General features: G+C 37.5%; 1 protein-coding gene across 1 annotated transcript in view; it reads right to left on the reverse strand.

Annotated features, from left to right (window-relative positions):
• Positions 1–956: 956 nt before the first annotated feature.
• ankrd52a (ankyrin repeat domain 52a) overlaps positions 957–22,937 on the reverse strand; it is a 28,863-nt gene continuing 6,882 nt past the window's right edge. Inside the window, exons 14-28 of the mRNA XM_044118955.1 lie at positions 22,792–22,932; positions 22,558–22,620; positions 22,350–22,461; positions 21,328–21,399; positions 21,051–21,252; positions 20,880–20,967; positions 19,712–19,829; positions 18,111–18,330; positions 17,940–18,027; positions 17,243–17,326; positions 16,937–17,082; positions 14,982–15,064; positions 14,722–14,804; positions 13,889–13,980; positions 957–12,993 (exon numbers count right to left, since the gene is read on the reverse strand). Of these exons, the coding sequence (XP_043974890.1) occupies positions 12,722–12,993; positions 13,889–13,980; positions 14,722–14,804; positions 14,982–15,064; positions 16,937–17,082; positions 17,243–17,326; positions 17,940–18,027; positions 18,111–18,330; positions 19,712–19,829; positions 20,880–20,967; positions 21,051–21,252; positions 21,328–21,399; positions 22,350–22,461; positions 22,558–22,620; positions 22,792–22,932 (1,864 nt within the window). The 3' untranslated portion in view covers positions 957–12,721. The remainder of the gene's footprint in view (positions 12,994–13,888; positions 13,981–14,721; positions 14,805–14,981; positions 15,065–16,936; positions 17,083–17,242; positions 17,327–17,939; positions 18,028–18,110; positions 18,331–19,711; positions 19,830–20,879; positions 20,968–21,050; positions 21,253–21,327; positions 21,400–22,349; positions 22,462–22,557; positions 22,621–22,791; positions 22,933–22,937) is intronic.

The following is a 22,937-nucleotide window of genomic DNA, read 5'->3' on the forward strand; positions in this document are numbered from 1 at the left end:
TGTGTTAAAAGATAAAGTATTTCTTTATTTCTAAAACTTCACGAGATGCTCAACATTCCCCATCTTAAGTTTTAGTTATTTTTCGCATTCAGTTTTCATAAAAGTATTACCGAGTTCTCCTAATAATACAAAAAAATTATAAAATATTTCATCTAAACGTTGAAATACATAAATAGAATAAATAGAAGATATGAAACATTTGTCAAACAAGATAGCAGATGAAAAAAAAAATCTAGGTTTTTCAAAAATTTTAACTTCAAATCCTGTAAAACAATGTCAAACAGAAGGGCTGTGGGCCAAATCTGGCCCTACGTAGCTTTTATGGGGTCCTTTATACTGCAAATTACATCAAGAGGTTCCTCCAGTTGTTCACAAATAAGCAAAATTCGCACAAAATCACTATTTTTCTGATTTTACTGCAAATTTTTCTCAAAATTAATACAAAACATTGGGTTTAACTATTACTAGATGTCAAGTTATAGGGTGTGATTGATACAGCAAGTAGTAAAATGTCACTTTTAATATCGTACATTACTGCAAGTTTTGTAAAAGTTCCTTGCAAACATTTTTAAATCAGCACCATAAAATCTGTAATTTTTAAAGCAAAAATTACAAAAAACATTCACAAAATGCTGGAGCGACTGATCAAATTAAATATGATTAAATATAATTTAATTTTAAGAAATACTTATTGAATGCAGAAACAAACAGCTGTTTATTAATATTTTAAGAGTTTAATGGGTTTTATCAATAAATTCTGGCCCTTTAAGAGCCTTCAGAGTTTTGATGTGGCCCAAAATGAAAACGAGTTTGACATCCCTGCTGGAAAATATAATAAATTGCCCAGTTGTAGTTTAATGAGCTGAAATTTTTTGACATAAAAGCAAAAATAAATATATTTTTTTAACATTATTGCACCTTAAAGAATGATAAAAAAAGAAGGTTGAGACAGGAAATATTTAGCAATAGCACTTTATTGAACACAAACAACCCTAAGCCACAATACTGAATGACAAGACCAATTGGCTGCAGCAAACATTTTATAAAATAGATTCAGGTTTAATGTCACTAAACTGTTTTTTTTTTCTTTTAACGTCAGAAAGACAGATGCGGGTTTTTCCAAAACAGTGAATGATCTTTTACATATTTAACATTTCTGTAACAAATTATCATTCACATGTTCACACAAAGGAATAACAAGGCAAAGTGCTTTCAGGATTGCATTGTTGAAGAAACAAAAACAGAAACATGAATGGCTTGAGGTTTCAGGTGAGACGGCGGGTTTGTGGAGTGGGGCTGGTACAGTTTTTGTTTTCGTGTTGGTGTGTGTAGGTGGCGGCAGCAGGGGGAGGGGAGGGCCGTAATATTTGGTGGGGAGAAAACCTCAAACCTTTCACCTTGTCCTGTACCCCTTGTAAGTCAAACCCGGTGTAAAATGTGAGGGCAGTGTGGAGAGACGGACGCCTACGCAGCCAGAATCTGGACAGATGGATTCAAAGGCAAACAGCTTGAGGGACACAAACCGACTTTCCTCCCCTCCAACCCTCAAAATCAGAATCCACCTACCCATCTTCATCGTGACAACCTGTGATATCAGTACAGCTGCATGAGCCTAAATGAAGCTGTAAACGTTGAATTCTCATATTATAGGGCTGGACAGAAAAGCATACACAGAAAAATGAAATAAACTAGAAAGAAAAGGTAATCATTTACTTTACTAAAGATGGTTCCTCTGACCATTCACCACTGAATGTTAAAGGGGAGAGACTATCATAATCTGCATCACAATTTGTCTGGCTTCACATTCCAGTGGTATTTAGTCGTATAAATGCTTCTCATAAATATATTTTTTTTAAACGTCAAGTAGACATGTACAGCACATCCAAGCACACTTTATGTATAAGTATACAATTGCTCATGATAAATCTGTATTCCCGTACAGTGGACTGACCCATTAAAAGCCAGAACAGGTGGAGAGACGAACAATACTCAATGCTGCAAAACAAGGAGGTAGGAGTAATGCTACGAAGAAACAAAAACAAAACAGCGAGCAATGCTAGAATGTTGAAATATCTGTGATACGCCAGGATTACTGAACCACGATAGTTAGCGCCAACAGCTGCCACCCCAGTCAGTGTTTGAGCTGGTAGATTTTCTAAATTAAATTTTTAATCTGACGACACAGGTGCATCTCAATTTAAAAAGAGAAACTCACTCTATACTGGAATCAGATTAGCTAAACAGAGACAAAACTTCAAGATTCTATTCTGTTATTTCTGACAATGATGGCTTGCAGCTAACGAAGATTCAGTTAATTCGGAGGCATCCATAAAACGTCACTTCTAACAAAGATGGCTGTTTGTATTGTATACAATCAGATTCATGGAAAGTTGAGTGGAAGGAAAAAAGTCCAGCAAGGATCGCCTTACAGCTAATGGCAATTCAGTTAATTTAGAAACAGCCATAAACTGTCATTACTAACAAAATGTCAACTTGAGCTGTGGAAAGTTGAGTGGAAGGAAAAAGTCATGTCAGCTAATGAAGATTCAGTTAATCAGGAAACAGCCATAAACCGTCATTAACGAAGATAAATGTTTGTACTGTATGCAAGCCAATTCATGGAAAGTTGAATGGAAGGAAAAAAGTCTAGTAAGGACTTCTTCAGCTGTAAGGTTTATCTTACAGCTAATGACGATTCAGTTAATTTGGAAACATCCATAAAATGTCACTACTAACAAAGATGGCCGTTCATACTGTATAAAGTTAGATTCATGGAAAGTTGAGAGGAAGGAAAAACGTCCGATAAGGATTGTGGCTTACAGCTAATGAAGATTCAGCTAATCAGGAAACCGTCATTATCAAAGATGAATGTTTGTACCGTTTACAAGCCCATTCATGGAAAGTTGAGTGGAAGGAAAACTGTGAAGCAAAGTTGGCTTAAATGTTTGAGTAGATTCTTTAATTGCGGACAGATCATGTCAAAGGAGCTCTGATCATATCGCTTCTGAAAAAACGACTTTTGGGATTTTCAGTAGCAGTGAAGCGACAATCAAAGTCAACAGGAACAAAAACTTTAAATATACTCAAGTAATTTAACTTCATGTCGGTTTTCTGCTGAATCGAGATGCATCTGTACGTGTTGACTGGATTAGCAGCTGCTGTGGCTTTCAACTGAAGTAAATTGTCGACGGCTGTTTTTGGCCCGCCAAAATAAAAGTTCAATCATGTTTCCATCCGCTTGTTTCTAGTTGGGTGGTTCCTCTGAAAGTGGCTGATGTGAGCAGAGTAAATTCATTGGTCCTGTTGTCATCATAGGTCTGGAGACCGCGCTGCTGGTGATGGCATCAACTCCTTCATACACAGTAGAATAGTATATTTGCAGACTTGTAAATGAGGTAATCAGCGTTATGCTAAATAGGGAACCCTGTCATTGACACACTTTATTCACCAGCAAAGCAAAATGAAATAATAATAATAAAAAAAGACAGGACCGTGGAAGAAAAACTAAATCAAATTTGGAATGTCAGGTGGACAAGCCAACTTTTTTCCTCCTCCTATGCTTGTGAAGGTGCATCGTGGTAATAATTTGATTGTAATTCATCACATGCCCTGATTCAGAGTCCTTCCACGTACAAGGGCTCCGACTTTATTTCCCAGATAAGCCACTCGCATTAAAACAACGCGAGTGGTTTACTTTTCAATTCTTGTTATTTTTCTTTAAATCTGTAATGAATTAAGGCTGCCTCAGCAGCACATCAACACCTGCCTAAAGTCCAGTTGATGCAGTTTTGTTAAAAGCTCATGAGTTGCAGTAAGGTGGTAAAATCTTCAGTGAAGCAGACTAAACCAAAGAGAGAGAGAAAAAAAAATACATGAAAGAGACTACAAATACAACTAAAGTATCACAAAACATGCAATATACATCCTACAGCTAAAAGCACATTCATGGGGGCTCCTAATGGGCAAATTCTCTGATATGGCTCTGCTTTAGAGTAATCAAGATCAATAGGAGACTCACAGAAGGAGCAAGTCAATAAGGTGCTCCATCAGAATATAACCGTCTTACTTCACCTGCGTACAATACTTGGTTTCATTCATTTCAAAGTGTTTCCAAAATCCACTTTCCACCTTTTTGTGTAAACGCGATCTCCCCTCTCTCCCCCGGTAACGAATCTTCTGCTGGTGAAAACAAACGGCACTTCCAGGGGGGAAATGTTTCTCTAAAAACCTCCGAGTTACAAACGCACGGGTGGAAATCTCCTGTGGGTTTGACTGTACAAGCTTTCGGCTACACACAGAAAAGGGAGGGGCGTGAAAAAAAAAACAACAACCTTAATGCTTAACATTGAGAACAACATAAGGCGTTTCAGATTTCCTTTTAGTTTTTTTCCCCTCATATCACCGACTAAAAAGGAGGAAACGAGGAAGCATATAAACACACGGACACATGCAAAGGAACGTGTCTAGTTCAAATTACAATACCATCAAAGTCCATCCATCAAAACAAAACAAAACAAAATCAATTCCAACTTTTCAACTTGTGCACGGTCCTGTGTTTGAGCAGGCAGCTTTTAAACTTTCGTTTTAAATCACAGTTTTAAGAACAGAATCTCACATCTCACGTTTAAATGCCACCTCTGAATACAAACAAGAGGACCGCTGAAATCCTTCATTTGCTACAGATCAGTGACTTTTGGTGTTTTTTTGTTTGTTTTTTTTATCAAAAGGAAAGAGAAGGGATCATAATTTTTTTTTTCTTACTCAACCGAGGAAGCGATGATAAACAAAAGGTTATTGCACTTATATCTATTTCAAACGAGGTCAGCTTGACAGAAGATTTTCATGCCTTAATGTCATAGTAAGACAACAAATGTTACGCCACTTCTAGAATATGATCACACCGTTATTAACACTGCACACAGCTACAAACTGCAATCCTATTTCTAGTTCAGTCTACCCTAAAATAACACAATACTATCTCCACAATCAATTCGCAACACAGTCACAACAAACAGTTCACCCTAAAGTTCGATGACGACTTGGTTTGCACTGTGAAGAAGTTACTAATCATAGATGAATAACCCAGAAGGCTGAGAGGAATAATCAGAAGCAGCTCTGGAATTTCAGACAGCGGTCTCTCTACAGTTACTGTGTTTCTAATAATCAAGCCTCACAATTTCTGTTTTTTTATTTTATTTCCTCCCTCACATCTTGACCTAAATTTGGTCTGCTTTGCTTCTTATGGTTCGGAGAGCCCTCCGAGCGCCGAGGTGCCTTCTTTGGATTTGTGCTTTCAATCTACCGATCGTTCGTTCACCGTTTGATGTGCCTAAAGGAAATCGCACCAGTAGTGTGCAATTTCTTCTGCAACGCTAAAAGTCACGGGAAATGTGTGGAGAAATCCAAGCGAATCTAGAGGCAGTTATTTAGGCTTTTACTTTTAATTTGAAACATAATTTAAAGGGCAAATATCATATGATAGAACCATTTTGGAGATCCATTATTTACTTTAAAATCACAACAAAAAACATTTGTAACCACTTTAAACATTTAGCGATGACAGCTTCAGCTGTAATTTTTTTTCTACGTGTCTGAGCCAAATGGATGAGTGTGTTTGCAGCTAAAGCCTGATTGAATATCCATCCACCATTGCTTTGTTTATAGTAGCAGAGTCGCAGGAGGACTGGTGCCGATCGGATTTAACGTCAGTATTTTAAGTTCCCTTCTATCTAGAAGTACAAATATTGTAGTGATTTTTTCAGGGCCAAAATTGCAAATTGAGTTTGAGTGGAGTGACAGATTGGAGTAATTGGAGTTTTTACAGATACATTACTGTGATGCAGTTAAACCTTCACAAAAAAACAAAACAAATTCACTGACCTATTATGTGTACAAAAGTGAGACAAAACCACATCACAGTAGAAATGTCAGAACTGAATCCTACCAGCTGTTTAGTTTTCCCAATTCACCACTTTGCTCTAAAAGAGCTTTAATCACTCTATAGGGTGCTGGTTTGTTAGGTCTCCAAGTTACCACTCCTAGAAAACATTTCTTCCAACTTTTTCCATCTCAAGTCTTTAGCATCTCTATTTTTGTCTTGGATGGACGTAATATTACAATCAACGCCAGAGTTTTGCATCCAAGGTGTCATAAATTTAGGCGGCCTTGTGCTTCCTGTTATTAGCGCAAATTATTAGCACAAGCTACAAGCCTGAACACCAATTGGAAAAGAAAAGCGGTAAAAATTTATGATATATGCCCTTTAAATGATGATGCTCAGAGGGAGTTCGGTTCTGCCACCACGTATGTTCAGTGTGTTTTTTTTCTTCCCCATTGTAAGGCTTCTGGGAAATACAAATGGAAGACCGTACCTTTCGGTAGTTACAAGTAAAAGGCACCGTGCCACCTCTGTGCTTGGTATTACACAGGTCATATTGGTGGGGTAGAGGGAATGAATAACCAGCTGGGAAGGTTGTTATACAGTGAAGTTATATTGTTTTGACTTACAGAGGTAAAGTTTTATAGCTACCTTAACATCCCAGCTGATATTTAACTGGACCTTCTTACTCTGACTTGCACCAAATAACAGTTTCATCTGTTAATTGTAATGAAGGGAGATGTGTTGGAACAGGGTAAATATGCGCTTCAGTTTAAAAAAAAAAGGGCTAGTGCATGTTTAGATATGACAAACTTCTGTTGTAAAGTCACAAGCACACGAAACTACTTCTTTTACTTGCAAGTAATCTACATGACTGACATCAGGGGGAAGGAACAAAAACACCACACAATCAATGTCAGCATCGTCACACAAAAGATCACTGATGAGGTAAAACTGCAGGTCCAATAAAAAGTACAAGGTGCAGTTGGCTGCCCCTTCGCCAAGTAGGAAACAAGAGACATCCGCCAACGCTGATCAAACGCTTCCGCGCAGATCGTCTGGTTTAGGCTGGTTTAAGCAGAATTACACAACCCACAAGATGGATGTACAAGGATTTCTTTTTCTTTTTCTTTTTTTTTTCCTCTTTGTTAGCATAGCTGTACAAGCATCCTTCGTGTCTTAGTATTTTTTTTTTTTTTGTTTGAGGTACACAACGTCAATTCCCAGTGTCACTTGGCTCTGGATAACAGAGAAGCCATAGTTTGATTGTGTTTACAAGTGAATTCTGAAGTCATTCATTCATTCACAGTGGAAAATATGGCGAAATCCCAAACTCTCAGAGCTATCTTGGTACCATGGCAACCTTGAGCTATGTGCTACCTCAATTTATCTGTGTGCTTCTCGACCCCCCGGGGTGGCGTCTGCGGGACCTAAAAGTAGCCAATTTTGTTTTTGTTTTAAAGCAATCAAAGCAAGAAGCATAACTCTACAGGAGATGTAGCGTCTCGGGTGCTGCCAGGTTTTATTTTCTGTTATAGCTTTTAAGGCAAAAGGCTCAACAGTGGATCAGAGTTGAATTGAAATTTGCCATTTACTTCAAGTAAAAACCAAGACATCCATTGAGGCAAATCAATTCTATATTGTATATAGTATGCTTTTTTTTTTTTTTTTTTTGGGGACATCAAAAATGATTTTTTTTTCTTCTTTGTAACACACAATATAAACCACCTTGTTAAAAACACAAACAATGGATTGCTTCGTCAATACTAAAGGGACTACCTATATACTTCAGAAAAAATGTCCAATTATAAAATACACCAAAATTCAACAGAATACTTGTATTTTAAGTAGTAATTTCTCATGCACATTTATATAGCTTTCTTTTGAGTAATATAACTGGCTTAGAGACATGCAGCTCCCAACACAAAACTGTAAGAATCCTGTCTACGTCTGAATATGTTACTGACCGAGTAAATATGATTCATGTCTAAAGGCAAATCAAGGTTTCTATGGCACTAAATGGGTGTAGCTTAGGTGCATTTTGTCAAATATAGGCTATTTATGAGTATGTGTCATCATATCTACTGTAGACCTTTTTGTTTTTTTGTCCGTCTTGCTTCACTGTACTGTAAGGCAATCTCAATGGAATGGATGACCGTTAATGTTAAATTCATCTACAATTTTATCCTTTATGGTTTTAGGCTTCATTCTACACAACTATAAACGCCTAAAAGGCGGGAAAGAGGGGTGGTCGTGGTGGGGGGGGGGACCTGAAAAAAATAAATTAAATAAAACATATCCAGACCTTCAAAGCAGGAAGACTACTACACATAGATTAGAATAAGTAGAGAGTTATATTTCTACATGCTACCTGTATATTCATATCTACGCAAGACAAATGAAGAGCAACAGTTTAAAGTCGGGAGAAAGAAAACTGTCGCGCTCTGAACTGACCCTACATTCATTTCAGTCAGTAAATTCATGGCTCAGATTTGATGGTCAGACTGTAAACTGCTTGAACATATGCATAAATCCATTGCTGCTTAACAGAGAGGCTTTCCTCTCTCCCTCCCTCTCAACACATTTTGGCAAACAGGCCTTATTTGTGATAAAATATGACATCTAACCCGCATTTGAATCTTCCATTGGCATTGATGCTATGATTTACTGAATTGGCCTAAAATGGATGGCAGTGCAATATTTGTGCTGCACACTTTTACACACACACGCTATTGCTACAATTGGACCTTTCATTGCTTTCTTACCATCTCTGACTCCAAATATATTGTATAATATGCTCCATTTGTTTAATAGTAGCTACGTCACAACTTTGACCTAGCTCCATGCACAATCACTGGTATCACTGGTACGCAAGAAGTAAAATAAAAAGCATGTATAAGAATACTGTAATACAAAAAAAAAAAGAAAAAGAGAGAGAGATTACATCAAGCGCCATTGCACAAGTCAATGACTGACTCCATTTACCACACAGATAAGGACATCACGAGAAATGAAATAAAAATCCCTGCCCAAAACCAGGCTGGCCTGACAGCACCTACAGATGGCAGAGGATATGGAGGGTGTTTAGTGAAGCCTGCCCGCCTGCCTGAGGTGTTGGTTTAATCTCTCAACTGACTTTACAGGACTTAGGCCAAAGTCTGCATTGTTAACAGTAGGCTGGGTGATGGGAAGAGATAACATAAGTCAGCAGGGAGCGGACTCTGTCACAAGTGCTTGAAAGCACCACTTTTTTATTCAATATATATATTCATAAATGTTTTATTTTTTTTAAATAATGCATTGATGGAGTACAATTTAGTTGCAGCCTTTGCTTCTTTTCTTTCCTTTTCACCTTTTCTCATTTACATTTCCTGTATTCAGCAGCAACACATGCATGTAAACATAAGTACATACATTACATCTGCTCTACTTTGCACACTTAGAACCTGAATGTACTAAAGTGCGTGCTTGACTACGTAATTAAGTGCTGTAGGATAACAGATTTTTAAAAAATTGAATTTTGGAACATCCCATCTTGGGGAGAAAAATAATATATATGTTAAAAAAAAAAAAAAAAACTGAAAAAACTTTAGATATAAGAGATCTGATTGAATTAAGAAACTCGACCTGCTGCTTTAGCAGGAATCCTGAGAAGAATAGCGAAATTATGTACCTATCTGCAGTACTACTGGGGCGTTTTCCACTAAAGTGGTTCCAAAAAAAAGAAAAAGAAAGAGAGAAAAAACCTGGAGCCAGAAACAGGTTGGTTTAATCTATGTGCATCTCACCTTTTATCACTTTTATTTCTAATTTCCCAGGATGATATCAGTGCTTTTAACTCCAAAAATTAAAATTTTCTCCCCATTTGTGCAAAAAGATGCTCTATTGTCACCAGATTAATTTATTAACTCTTAATACCACCAGCAGCGTTGCGATTAACTCTTAAACACAGCGATTAGAGCATTTATCAACAGTATCTGAGGATGGAAAATAACTTAGTGTTCAGAAACTAAGCTGGGGATCTGAATATAATTAATGGAAACATGAGAGGGAGTGAGTTTAGCTATAAATATGAAATTCAAGTGTTTTTTTCTTTCCATTTTTGTTTTAAATTAGTAAAATTATTGGTTGTTTATCTCTCTTTTCCCCACTTCCAGCTCCTGGTCAAAGTGTTTTTTTCCCCATCCCAGTTGGAGGAAAGAATGAACCAGTTAATCGCTACCAGAGCTGGAAACAGAAACAACTGGCGCCAAGGAAGCACCAGCAACAGTTTAGCACTGGAACCAGTTTGGTGAAAAAGCCCCGACTAACATCACCGCCTTTCCAATAGAAGAACAAAAGGCTGGGCTTCACAGATTTGTTCAGTTTCAGTCAGTTATGGATGCCGAATAAAGTAGTAATCTACAACTCTTAACTCAATGAGATTGCTGCTCTGAAAAGAATATTTGTCAGTTTGAGAAACAAAAATCAAGCTTAATACACCGCCGTGAAAGCATTGCTTCCTTGGTAAAGTGTATTCAACAACAAAGTCTATTCTAGGTCCTCTTCTCTTATCCAGTCAAACTAACGTGTGCAATTGTGCCACTTCAACACCAGAGGATATGAAGTCATCACACCAAGGAAACTCATCTGACTCAGTGTAAGCTAACCACCGTCAGATGGCTCAACACAACTAAATAGCATAGATAAAACATCTAGGAGTCACCAACAGCTCTAGTGGTCTGATACAATCATCTTTAGTATGCTTAATACCAGAAAATGGGATGAGGAGACGACTAAATTAACACAAATAAAAGCACATATTTGGATTTCTGCTATTCCTGAAATCTAAACAGGGATTGGCCTAAGCAGAGATACTTCTTCTTCTTCTTCTTCTCTTCTTAGCCCTATTTGTTTCTTGCAGGGATACGACCTCCCTGCTCCACTAACAATGCCAGAGCGTAAAGATAAGCCAAGCATTTATTTAATTATTTGTTTATCTACTTAAAACTCCCATTAGATACGATGGTGTAACTGTAGTTAAATGCCGCTGCCATCAAACGGGCGGCAACATAATCAGTGTCAGGGCTCGTTACGTTCTGCCACCAAGCAATCCAACTGAAATGAAGCGTCGTAGAAGGCATGGGTCAAAAGGCATTTCTTGAGATGCCACAAAGGCAATCCAGTGCATTTAAGTTGACACTGACAGTAAAATGCCCGGCACGCACAGAGCCATTCGTTTAGTCTTTAGGTAAATTTAAAAAAATGAAAAAGAAATCAAAACACATTCTAGGGAAACAAAAGCCCTTGTGACAGTGATTGTCTATTTATTAACGCTCAACAAAAAGGCAAAAAAGAAAATATTGCTTGGAAACCGCCCAATAATTATAATAGTTCAAAAGAAAAAGAGACAATATTTGTTTAAACGGATCAGTTCACCACTAAGAAGCTGCGATGTAGATTCTTAAGACAACTTCACCAGCTCCACAAAATACTCCGTTAGCGAGAGCTTAAACGTCAATGGCCAGCTCCAAATTTAAAGACACACGCACCAAAAAAAACAAAAGGAAAGGAAAATATTATTAGTGCCTAAAAACAAGACTGATTGCTCTCTTTCAGTAATCAGGCCATTCAAATTGTGAAATATTCTCTGGAAAACACTGTTAAAGAGATGGGAAATAAATTGAAATGGCTTGTTCATTTATGTGCTCAGATATAAGATGCTTCGATGAGGTGTTGTTGGCAGATATTACTAGTAAAGCCTTCATCTAGAAATAAACAAGGCCTCAGTCAGTCACTATCCTACAGCAGTTCTCTAAGTCCTACGAAAACAAACAAACAAACAAAACAAACAAAAGAAGAAGAGAACGTTAGGCCTACGGACCCTGGGTGAAGATGAAGCAGCTGCTAAACGAGTTGACGAGGTATATCGAGATCTATTGTCTTTCTCTATACAGTACAGTTCATCTCAAATAAATAATTTATAGCCATAGTAGTGTTGATCAACTTTGGTCATAACTTATATGCTTAGAAACATTCTAGCTTAACAAACACTTATTTAGCATCTTTAAAAACAAAAAGCGGGGTCGGTACGCGGTACGTAGGGATGTTTCGGCCCGACCCCAGAATGGCTCTCCTTTGGAAGGAGACATGCTAATGAATTCAGCAGCATTTACCAAATCATTTTAAAATGCCAAACAATTCTAGGCCATACGTTTAGAGTAAGCTAAGGATTTAACAACTTTATGACCCTTTTTCCCAAATTTCAGATTGTACTGTAGTACAAAAAGCATTGCACTCTTACGCAAGAACTTTGACTTTCCCTTGTGTGGTTCCTTCATAAAAATCTAGGCTAGTAGACAATTTAATAATTAAAAAAAAAGGCTCACAAACTCTTTGATCATTTTTTTTGGGAAGGCTGAACAATCCTCTACAAGGTCACCTTTCTGGTTAAACATGATATGACTTCTCTACTGAATGATATGGAGAAAGAGGACAGTTGGTGAAGATACCGCCATGCTCTGAGAAGTTGGCTGTATAATGACGTCAGCAGGGCTTTAAAGGGTTAAATAATTTAGAGATGGCCAGATTGCTAGTTCGTAGTAAATGCCTCGTCGTGGTGACCTTGTAGAGCGACCTGCCTCTTTGCATTAAGCACTACCAGGAGACGGAGGAATGGGATCTAATTGCATAATAGGTTTGACTGCACCTCAAGAGAAGACCAAACGCTCACGCACGCACAGACGCACAAACACGTACATACAGAGAAAACAGACATGTGGGTGGGTGCTCTTCTGGTCCTCTTGACCATGTTTAAGGTAGTCGCCCCCTGGTGGTGGTGATGTTGATAGCAGCTGGCTGAGTTCACTCAGACAGACACCCGTCCAGGCCCACCGGTGCACCGTGGCGGTCTTTGACGTAGCCGTTGTGGAGGCCGTTGCTGGGCAGAGGGGAGCAGGCGGCGGTGATGCCGCAGTGCTTCAGCAAGTTGAGACCCGCGGAGGAGGAGACGGTGGGCGAGGAGGAGGAGCAGGAGGAAGGGTCCCGCTGAGGGAAAGGCTTCATGGTAGATAGGATCAGAGCCAGGCAGTCAGCCACGTCCTTGTTGGGGGCACAGGCCAGAGCCGGGGTGTGGCCTGATGGGCAGAAAAATCAGCGTGAGAAAATCCCAACAGCTGCATTTCCATTACAAATATGTGCAAAACGTTGTCAATATTCCGTTAATGTGAAAAAATAAATAAAATACTCAATTTTCTATTAAATAAATGCAAATTTGTTCATATGATAAGCTGCTATAAAACAATGCATTGCTGAAACAAGAATTTGGAAATTGAATCGATTATTGAAATAATTGTCCACCAATTTAGTAACTGCTTAATTGTTAGAGTTACTATACAGCATGAAAAAAAGGCAAATTGTTGAAAGAACAACATATTTAGAGCAGTAACTTAGTCTAAACTGCATAAGAAACAAATAGATTTTACATCCAAGAACAAAAAAACAAACAGATATTTTATTTTGAAACTCCTCAAATTGCAGTTTTAGTTTCATCTAATTCAAATTCTGTAAAAAAATAAATCTCCTATTAAGCATCTTTTGCAATTAATCTCACTCCAAAAAAATAAAATAAAATAAAATCAACTGATTATTCTCGCACTGTAATGATATTAAGTTAGAAGAAAGCACTGAGCTTTTCTCATGTTGATATTTTAAGTACTTTTTAGTTGCAGATGCATCCTTCACAACAACTGATAAAAGAAATAAATGTTTCTTTTCTTCTTTGAAACAGAACTGAATTATTTGTTAGTATTTTTAAAGTATTTCTAACGCCGTATGAAGTACATTTAAATGAAAATTATTTAGAATATGCCAATTTCTTTATGCGAAGTTGCAGCCCTAAACTTGCCCTTTATCAGACAGGCTACATTATTCTTCCTACATCATCTGTGCCTTAATGTTCCCTGATAAATACATAAAAAACAGGGAAAGGAAGGAATGAACCAGCACCACAGAAGCTGTGAAGTTTCTCACCTTCCTCATCCACAGCCAGCACCGTGGCTCCTCTACTCAGCAGTGCCTGCACCACCGTAGCCAGGCCGTTACGAGCTGCAAGATGGAGGGGCCTGCACAAGACCAGAAACAAAAACAATGGCAGCTCAGACTGAAAGCTTCACTGCAAAGGGACAGCTAATAAAAGAGCTGAGGTGGTTTTAAATAAGAGTTTTTGGCTGTACTTCTACAACACTCTGTCATTAAGAGCATATTGACTTGGATGCACAAACCTCAAGTTTTAAATGGTAAAATTTACAGACTGGAGCAGAAATCCAGCATACAAACGCATTTATTGGTGAGTAAAATGCTCTTAGCTGCATAATTTTAATTAAAATTAATTCTAATAATCAAGACATTTTTGGGGAGATGAGAAATGTCAACCATGAAGAAGGATCACCATTTGTCCTTCTGCACAGTTACAATTTAGTCTGAATCAGATTCAGGCTGATTATTTTACTGCAATCATTGCTACAAACTATAAACTGCAGCTGCTATTCAAGTCACATCACAATTTAGTGTCACATTGTTGGAGAAAAGTCAGAGTTATTTTGAAGTATTTGGTGTAACAATGTAATTTAACACAAGTCTCTTGAATACTCCTCATTTGTGTCACTTGTACAGAAACCGTTTAGTAGCATTTCACCCTGATAGGAGCTTCCAAATCTGTATTTTATTTTGAATAACTTAGAATGGACTTCACACAAAAAAAAAAAAGTAAATAAGCGGAGTTATTTTGAGTCATGTAACACAGAAACATTTACAAATATGAACACGGTGTGCTGCATTTTGTGTAATAGTTCATACGTTCTTACATTTGCAGTGCACTGTTGGTGGCATTAATCAGAGTGGGATTGTGGATCTCTCCCAGAATCAGCAGAGCGCACATCTCATGGGCCTGAAGGAAAAACAACAAAGTATAAAAAAAACCCATCACTGAAAACTGTGTGGAGCCATTATCTGTTTCCAGAACAATTCACCGTAGAAGCAACATTTGCTCGAGTTGTTTTATAATTAGCAGGATGCTAGTGCTGCTAATAAATGTGTTAACTATTGTGGAGATAAGAGCGTGTACCTTGCTGCAGGCCAGGTGCAGGGCAGTGTTCCTGTTCTCATCCAGCAGTGTCAGGTCGGCCTTGGCTCGGTGGAGGAGGATGGCTGAGCAACAACAAAACACACATTTGGCACCCAAACAGCAGCTATACAGGAGGGTTAAATGTATTATGTTTGTCTGCAGCAGAATTATTCAACATTCAATTGGCCGGAAAATTATTTTCATGATGCTGAAGCAGAGTAGACACACATCTAACATACAGTGTGACCCTAAAGCACATATGTCAGAGTCAAGGCCCGCGGGCCACATCCGGCCCGCGAGAAGATTTTCTACGGCCCCTGGGATGATCTTGATTTATTATTAGAACCGGCCCTCAGCAAGCCGGCACCCCGTCTGAAAAAATGCGAGATGCACCCCGTTCGATCCACACAAATTCGATCAGTCCGGCCCTCAGCTTGTAGCTAAATTTTTTATTTGGCCCTCCGTCCATTTGACTTTGACACCCCTGCCCTAAAGAAACGAGGCGTCAAGGTTTAATTTCCACTTTCCAGATTTTTAAGTCAACAATAGCATTATTTCATGTTAAAAATAAACAGCTAAATCTTAAGAATGTTGAGGCAAAACTAATCTGAGACTATAAAAGTCCAACAACATCAAAACTTGTGGTCAGCATCTTAGTTATTTTCTAAATGATGAATGCATTCTCAGCTTGGACTGGTTTTCTCTGTTTTTCCTGCCTCTAAATTAGTGCTATATATCTGGCTTCAATGATATTGAACTGCGTGAATGCTCTTTGATAACTCTTAATGTATACAGCTAATAAAAACAAACCACTTTCAAGTTACAGTCTGTTTTCGTATTTGATCTAAAAAGGTGTATTAGAAACAGATTTTTTAGGAACACTACATTTAGATCTTTCAGACAAACAGGTTTTATTTTGAAAGAACTCTTCTCTGGCCAATCAGCTTCATAAAAGCACATCAGGAGGTTTTTTCTCATTAAAATAAATACTGCAATCCTGTATGGCTCTGGAGCGACTCACTTATATTGTCAGAGGAAAAGAAGCGAAATTTGAAAAGACATGGTCACCATTGACCGAGTTTCTGAAACGTTACAAAGGACATTAAGAGAACTGTGCAGAGATTGCTGGGGTTTTTTTTTTCCTTTTCTCATTATTCATTATTGTTTATTTGTGTTTGTTTGCTTTCGGGACCAAGTTATTTAATGAGAATCTGTGTTAAGTGTATCACTGTCACCTGCTCTTTCTTTTATGTTATAAAATTCAATAAAAATATTTCTTCAAAAAAATAAATACTGCAGCATCATCAATCTTATTATTCGCATGTCGGTTTGGAGCCAATTAGAGAATAAAATCCGGTGACATCAGAAGATGAGCAGCACAGGAAGTAGCACAGAATATTCAATAATTTTTAAATTTGTAAAATATAAGGTGTTCGTCTTACTTATTTTTGGTGTAGGTGACACAACAGGGTTTCTACTCTACTTTGCACAATGGACAAAATTTTAATTGTTAATAATAAACAGTACAAAAACAATAGGCCTTCGCAGCGCTTTGCTGCTCGGGCCTAATTTAGTCTCCTCGGCTATTTTATTTATTTTAGTTAGTTTTCTTTGAAAACGCAAAACATTTTATTTGTAGGTAAACAACTCCAGTAAAGAGCAAAAATAATTCAATGTTTAGATTATTCTATAGCGCAAGAGGCGTTTTGGATCATCCACTTTGACTAAAATCCAAAATAAATAATAATAATAAAAAAATTTAAAAAAGACAAATTTTTTCTTAAAGACCGCATAATTGCAGGCAGAGAAAGATGTAAATTTAGATAATTTTAGAGATTTTCTAGAAAATAAGGATGTATCTGAGCTTGAAAAGTCAAGAATTGGGTAGAAAAAACCTCAAACAAAAAAGCATTTTTTTTTTGTAAATTAGAAGAGAGACCAGGGTTAAGACTCACCCACAGTGCCGCTGAGTCCCCTGTCAGCAGCAACCATCAGAGCAGAGCGTCCACTCGTATCCACGGCATTGATCTCTGCGCCGTGGCGAAGCACCAGCTGAAGTCCTGCCACATCCTCAGCGAACGCAGCTGCATGCAGCGGGGTCCTACAGGAACACGCAGAAACAAAACGATCAATTATGAAGATCTTGAGTAAAGCAATACGTAGCATCTCAGGATCAAACATGTTTTATGTCTGTGGTGATGGTAAGATGTTCCTGATCCACGCTGGTGGAAATGTGTCCTAATCAGTCTTGGTCCACCAACCTTCCTTTGGCGTCTCGGGTGTTAATCATGTGGACCCTGGCAGATTCCAGCAGCCTCTCTGCAGCGCCACTGTGGCCGTTCATCCTACAAACAACAAGTCATTTATTTACTTATTCTGGCAAATTAAATAGACATAGAATTGTAGATATAACTGAAGCAAAAAAACAAACTTCACATTCTACATCATTTTGCACATATTTCTTTTTTTCTTTGGTGTCTGTCAGGTTTTTGTTTGTAAAAACAGAAATGAAGCTTGTAAAAAGAAACAAAATGAACTATAATAAGTGTAGCATTTTGTGTGACTATCGATCAACATCAGTCAATGAATCTCTGTAATAAAAATACAAACTGGAAATCAAGTGGCACCTTTCCTAAATGTTTTATTCTTGTTCATTCCAAATTATTTCCGCCACAAAGTTGTTGACATTTTTACCCCATTTATTTCAGTGTTTGAAATAAGTTTATCTCTAAATTGACTGTAAAGGTTATTTTTCCATTTTGTAAAAATCTACTATCATCATAGTGGTTCTTTTGTATTGTTCATTTTTTTGACAAGTATATCCCAAAGCTATTCATCTATTGATCACATTTTACATGTTTTGCAGTCTAGAAACAATTTTGAAATTCGATGCAGTGTACAGGTGTTTCTTTTTAAAGTTTGGCACCCAACATAAGAATATGCAACATTAATACTCACAGAGCACAGTGCAGGGGAGTGAAAGGGTCTCCCTCTTCATGAATAAATGTTTTAAATTCAAGTAAAACCTCCAAACAGTCTTCATGCCCTGAGAACAGAAACACATCGGCGCAGATTTAATAACGGCACCGTCAATATTTAGAGACTCTCCACTCATGAAGCCGAGCAAACCTTTGTAAGCAGCCCAGTGTATCGGCGTGTATTGTTTGTTATCCAGCAGTTTGTCCTGTGGGTCAGTTGCCATGGTGACCTGTACCAGACTGGCCAGTATCTCTGTGTGGCCTCTGGAGGCAGCATAGTGCAGCGGTGTCCTACCCTGGGCGTCCCGACATAACGGAGAAGCTTTGTGCTCCAGCAGAGCTGCTACACAGTCATCATGTCCCAACACTGCCTACGTAAACACAAACAAATAAAAAAAACTGCATTGAATTGTGGTTTGTTTTTTTCACATTAATGCTGGGCGAAAGAGACTGTACTGGCTGCTGGATCTGTCCTCTTGAGCAGGTGTAAACCTGTACAGTTTTTATTTTAACTTGAGCGCAATTTAAAGTAGAACTTTAAATTAGAATTTACTCTCACCGATGAGCAGAGGCAAGCAGTAACTAGTTACATTTACTCACATTTACTTGAGTAACAAAAGAAGTACTTTTTCATCATTTTATGATGAAGTTTCTCCACTCTTACTTGAGTAAAATTTCTGGATTTTCTACCCACTGAATGAAAACCAAACATGTTTTAACCTAAAATTCACCAGACAGACACACACCTGCATTTTTTTGTTAAAGTTTCATAAACTTTACAATAAAAGAAATTGATTAGAAATTTTTTTTTTGCTACCTTTTGTTAACATATACAATTGTTATTATTTGAACTATTCTCATTTTGGTCCATAAAATATGCAAAATTTCTATATAACTTTACATTTTGGTCCATCTGATGATGTAATTACTAAATATTAAATGACTGATGTTTTGATCAGTTACCAGAGTTGGGTAGTAACTAGTTACATTTACTCAATTACATCTACTTGAGTAAGTTTTTTGAAGAAAATAAATAAAAATTATTTTTAGTGTTTTTTGGTTTTTTTACTATGCTGTATTTTTTACTTCTACTTGAGTAATCTTATTATGAATTTTATTTTTATTCTTACTTGGGTAAAATTTCTGGATTTTCTACCCACTGAATGAAAAAACAAACATGTTTTTACCAAAACTTCACCAGACACACACACTTGTAGTTTTTGTTAAAGTTTCATATGTTTGTTTGTTTTTTTAATTGAAAGAAACTGATTTATTAATTTTTTGCCTGATTTAGCTATTTTTTGTTACTTATACGAATTATTGTCATTTTGGTCCTTAAAATAACAAAAATTCCCCTCAACTTTACATCTTGGCCTGCCTCATGATGTATTTTTTAAATATTAAATGATTGATTATTTGATCAGTTACTCAGTTCTTTTCACCAAATGCTTTTTACTCTTACTTGAATAATTTCTTGGACGGTTATTTTTCACTTTTTCTTGAGTAAAATATGTTGAATTGTGCTACTCTTACTTGAGTACAATTTTTCTGTACTCAACCCATATCTGCTGACTAGACAGAACATTATGACCACCAGAAAATGTTTGTGTTAGTCACTATTTAACTTCCAAACAGTCCTGACAACTAACCCTGCTGCAACAAACCAAAGTCAACCTTCACTGTACGAATTAACCCTATCAGGTGGTTTTTCTGTTTATACTGTGGTTCAATAATTGGGTGTTTAAAATTTACCCCTCTGTGCAAAGCCGTGTGTCCTCTCTTGTCCTTCGCGTCCGGTAGAGCGCTTTTCTCCAGCAGGAAGTGGACACAGTCAGTGTGCCCTCCCAGAACAGAAAGCATTAAAGGGGTTCTGATGGAGACAAAAGCAACAATAAAGGTTAAAGGAAAATATATAAAACAAGATTTTAGAATTTAAAAAAATATATTTTTAGGGTTTACAGTCATGTGAAAAAAAATAAGATATGTATTAGCTTGTGAATATTTAATAATAAATGAAAGGGAAGTGAATGATGCAGGTAATTCAACTGAAGAGCTAAAATGAAATAAAGCATCTTTTAAAGCTTTCTATTCAACATAAAGACACGCACTTTGGGTGTGAAATAAATTATTTCTATTTTCCCAATTAAAATGGACAAAAATACAAATGTGTCTATCACATAAAGTGCAGAGGATGAACGTTTGCCCTGTTAAAAGAAAAACAACACACAAATTGTTTGGTGAGATTCTAACTCAGTGAATAATAATATAGCGTGACACAAATGGCCTAGTCCAGTGTTTCCCAATTCCAGTCCTCGGGGACCCCCTGCTCTGCATGTTTTAGATGTGCCTCTACACCAGAACAGCTGATTCAAATGATTGCATGACATCTTCTGCAGCCACCAAGTACTGCAGGAGCCTGTTAATCACCCAAAGATTCAATCCAGGTGTGTGGCAGAAGGGAAACACCTAAAACATGCAGGCAGGGGGGCCTGAGGACTGGAATTGGGAAACACTGGCCTAGTCAAAGCAGAGATATTCAACCAAAGAATTAGCAATTCGGGTGTCTCAACTTATTTTTCTCATCTAAAGGAAGATAATTTGTGACGATGTTTTGTTTAACAAATAGAAATGTGATTTCTTGCTTTTTAATTTTTTCAGTTTTTACTTTTACAGATAAACTAAAGATTAGATGTAAATTTTGGGCCATCACTTTTTTACATGATTGTATTGCACTGATGTAGATTTCATTAAATTTGTAATCACTCAAAAAATATTAAATATTCAATTAACAACTAAGAGAAGCAGAAAGAAGTAAAAACTTGATTCACAAAGAGAAAATTAGCTTAGAGTATTACAGGCATGTTTCAAGTACACAGAGAAACAGTTTGTAGATTCTACATTTGAAAGGAAAACAACTCACTGGCCAAATTTGTCCGTGACATTGATGAGATCCCCCTCCTCCCCGTAGTCGATCATCATGCGCAGGCAGTCCGAGTGACCATTTGCAGCTGGTTCACAGTAAAGACAAATTAAAATCTGAAAACCAACCGACCCCATTGCTAGAGAAGGCTTTCCGCTTTGGCTACAATACCTGCAACGTGAATCGGAGTCCACATGAGATGGTTGTCGTTGAGCAAACAGGAGGCCCCCTGAGCTAAAAGCACCTCCACGCAGCGAGCGTAGCCTTTCTGCGCCGCCAGGTAGAGCACAGAGCGGCCGGCAGCGTCCTGCATGTCCACATAGGCTGCCGTCTCCGTGAGCACACGCAGGGCCTGCCAGTGGCCCCGATCAGCCTGCAGGAGGAGCAGAATTAGTTTACGCTTTGCATTTAATCAAGATAAACAAGCAGAGGTTTGTGTGACGCTCACAGCGAGATGAAGAGGACTGACTGGAATGCTGCTCTCTATGTCTCCAAGTGCATTAAAGGACATCTCCAAGAGCTGGAAAAGTAAGAAAACACAAGTTTACCACAGAAGAAATCAGGCATATAAACGAATTAGAGTGAGCTAAAGCTTTAAGCAATTAGTAATTTCATTGCAAAAATACAGACTCTCACCATGTATTTCTATTGCAAATATCACAGCACACTTGAAATACAACCAAAACTTACAAATAACTTTTCAGCAAGATGTACAAGCTTCTTCAATATTGAGGAAAAAGTTCTAGTTTCATTGGCAGATTTTGTCACTTGAGTATCTGCACTTTTCAGCGAGTTAAATTTAGATTTTGAGAGCTTTTCAATGCCACCGCTTTGAGTCGCAGGCAGATGCAATAACAATGTCTGAGCACGGCTCAAACTGTAGCCTGGCAGAACAGTGAGAGAAAAAATAAATATACATATATGGGATTAAATAGTCCTGTCATGACTAAATTTAAGGAATATATACAAACAAAATTAGATTATCCAGCCTTAAATTATAATTTAATGCCTTAAATTTGTATTAAATTAAATTTATGTAAATTTGAAAATTCATTTTTTAATTTCAACTTAACTAAAAAAATAGTCTTTTTTTATAGGTATTTCTTAATTTAACACATTTTACATTAATTTAATACTTTTTTTAGGACGTGCAAACACTCTGTTAAAGCAAGATGTTTTTCCAAAGTTATAAGAAAAATAATTTTAAAAAATCTACCGGTGGAACTAGCAATTTTGATCAATATTCAAAAATTATTTGCTTAAAACAAGCTCTTATATTTTTCTAAAAAGTTGCTTGCAAGTTAGTTTTGTCTTATTTCAAGTGTACCAAGTGTTTTGTACTGGAACGTTTACAAAAATGCTTGGTTAGATTTTATGTCTTTGCAGTGTTAAGAAAGAAAACACACTTAGGTGACAATCCTAGCAGTGAGGATGAATAATAAAAACATTAGTGCTCGTCAGAAAACTCACCAGCTCCAGGTTCTGCTTGTTGCCATGGTAAGCTGCATAGTGAACAGCACTGTAACCTTTAGAGTTGACCATAGATGGATCAGCACCATTGTCCAGAAGATGCTCCAAGCAACTGTAGCAAAAGGCACCGAAAAGCAAAACTCAGTGAGTTCCTGATTATATATAATTATCTAATAATTACATTTATTGAAAGATAAGAAAAACTCACAAGTACGACTCTTTCGTCTCATCCTCAGTATTTTGATGGTTCCCAGAAAATTGGCGATCAGTTCTGACAAATCAATAATAAACAGATCAGTGAATATTTGGTCCTGGACAAACGCAGTCCAGGGGCTGCAAATGGCCCCCAGGCCGCACTTTGAACACCCTTGATGCACCGTATTAATGTTTTTTTTTTATATATATATTTGTTTTGAATTTAAAATCTAAACACACTTCTCACCTGCTGAAGGCTTGGGAGGCAGCAGAGTAGTGCAGGGGAGTGCAGCCAGTCTGGTCTTGCTCGTTTACCTCGGCGCCAGCATTCACCAGAGCCACGGTGCACTGGTACCTCCCATTAGCAGCCGCATAGTGCAATGGTGTCCTACA

Source organism: Gambusia affinis, linkage group LG01 (assembly GCF_019740435.1).
Source record: "Gambusia affinis linkage group LG01, SWU_Gaff_1.0, whole genome shotgun sequence".
NCBI lineage: Eukaryota > Metazoa > Chordata > Actinopteri > Cyprinodontiformes > Poeciliidae > Gambusia > Gambusia affinis.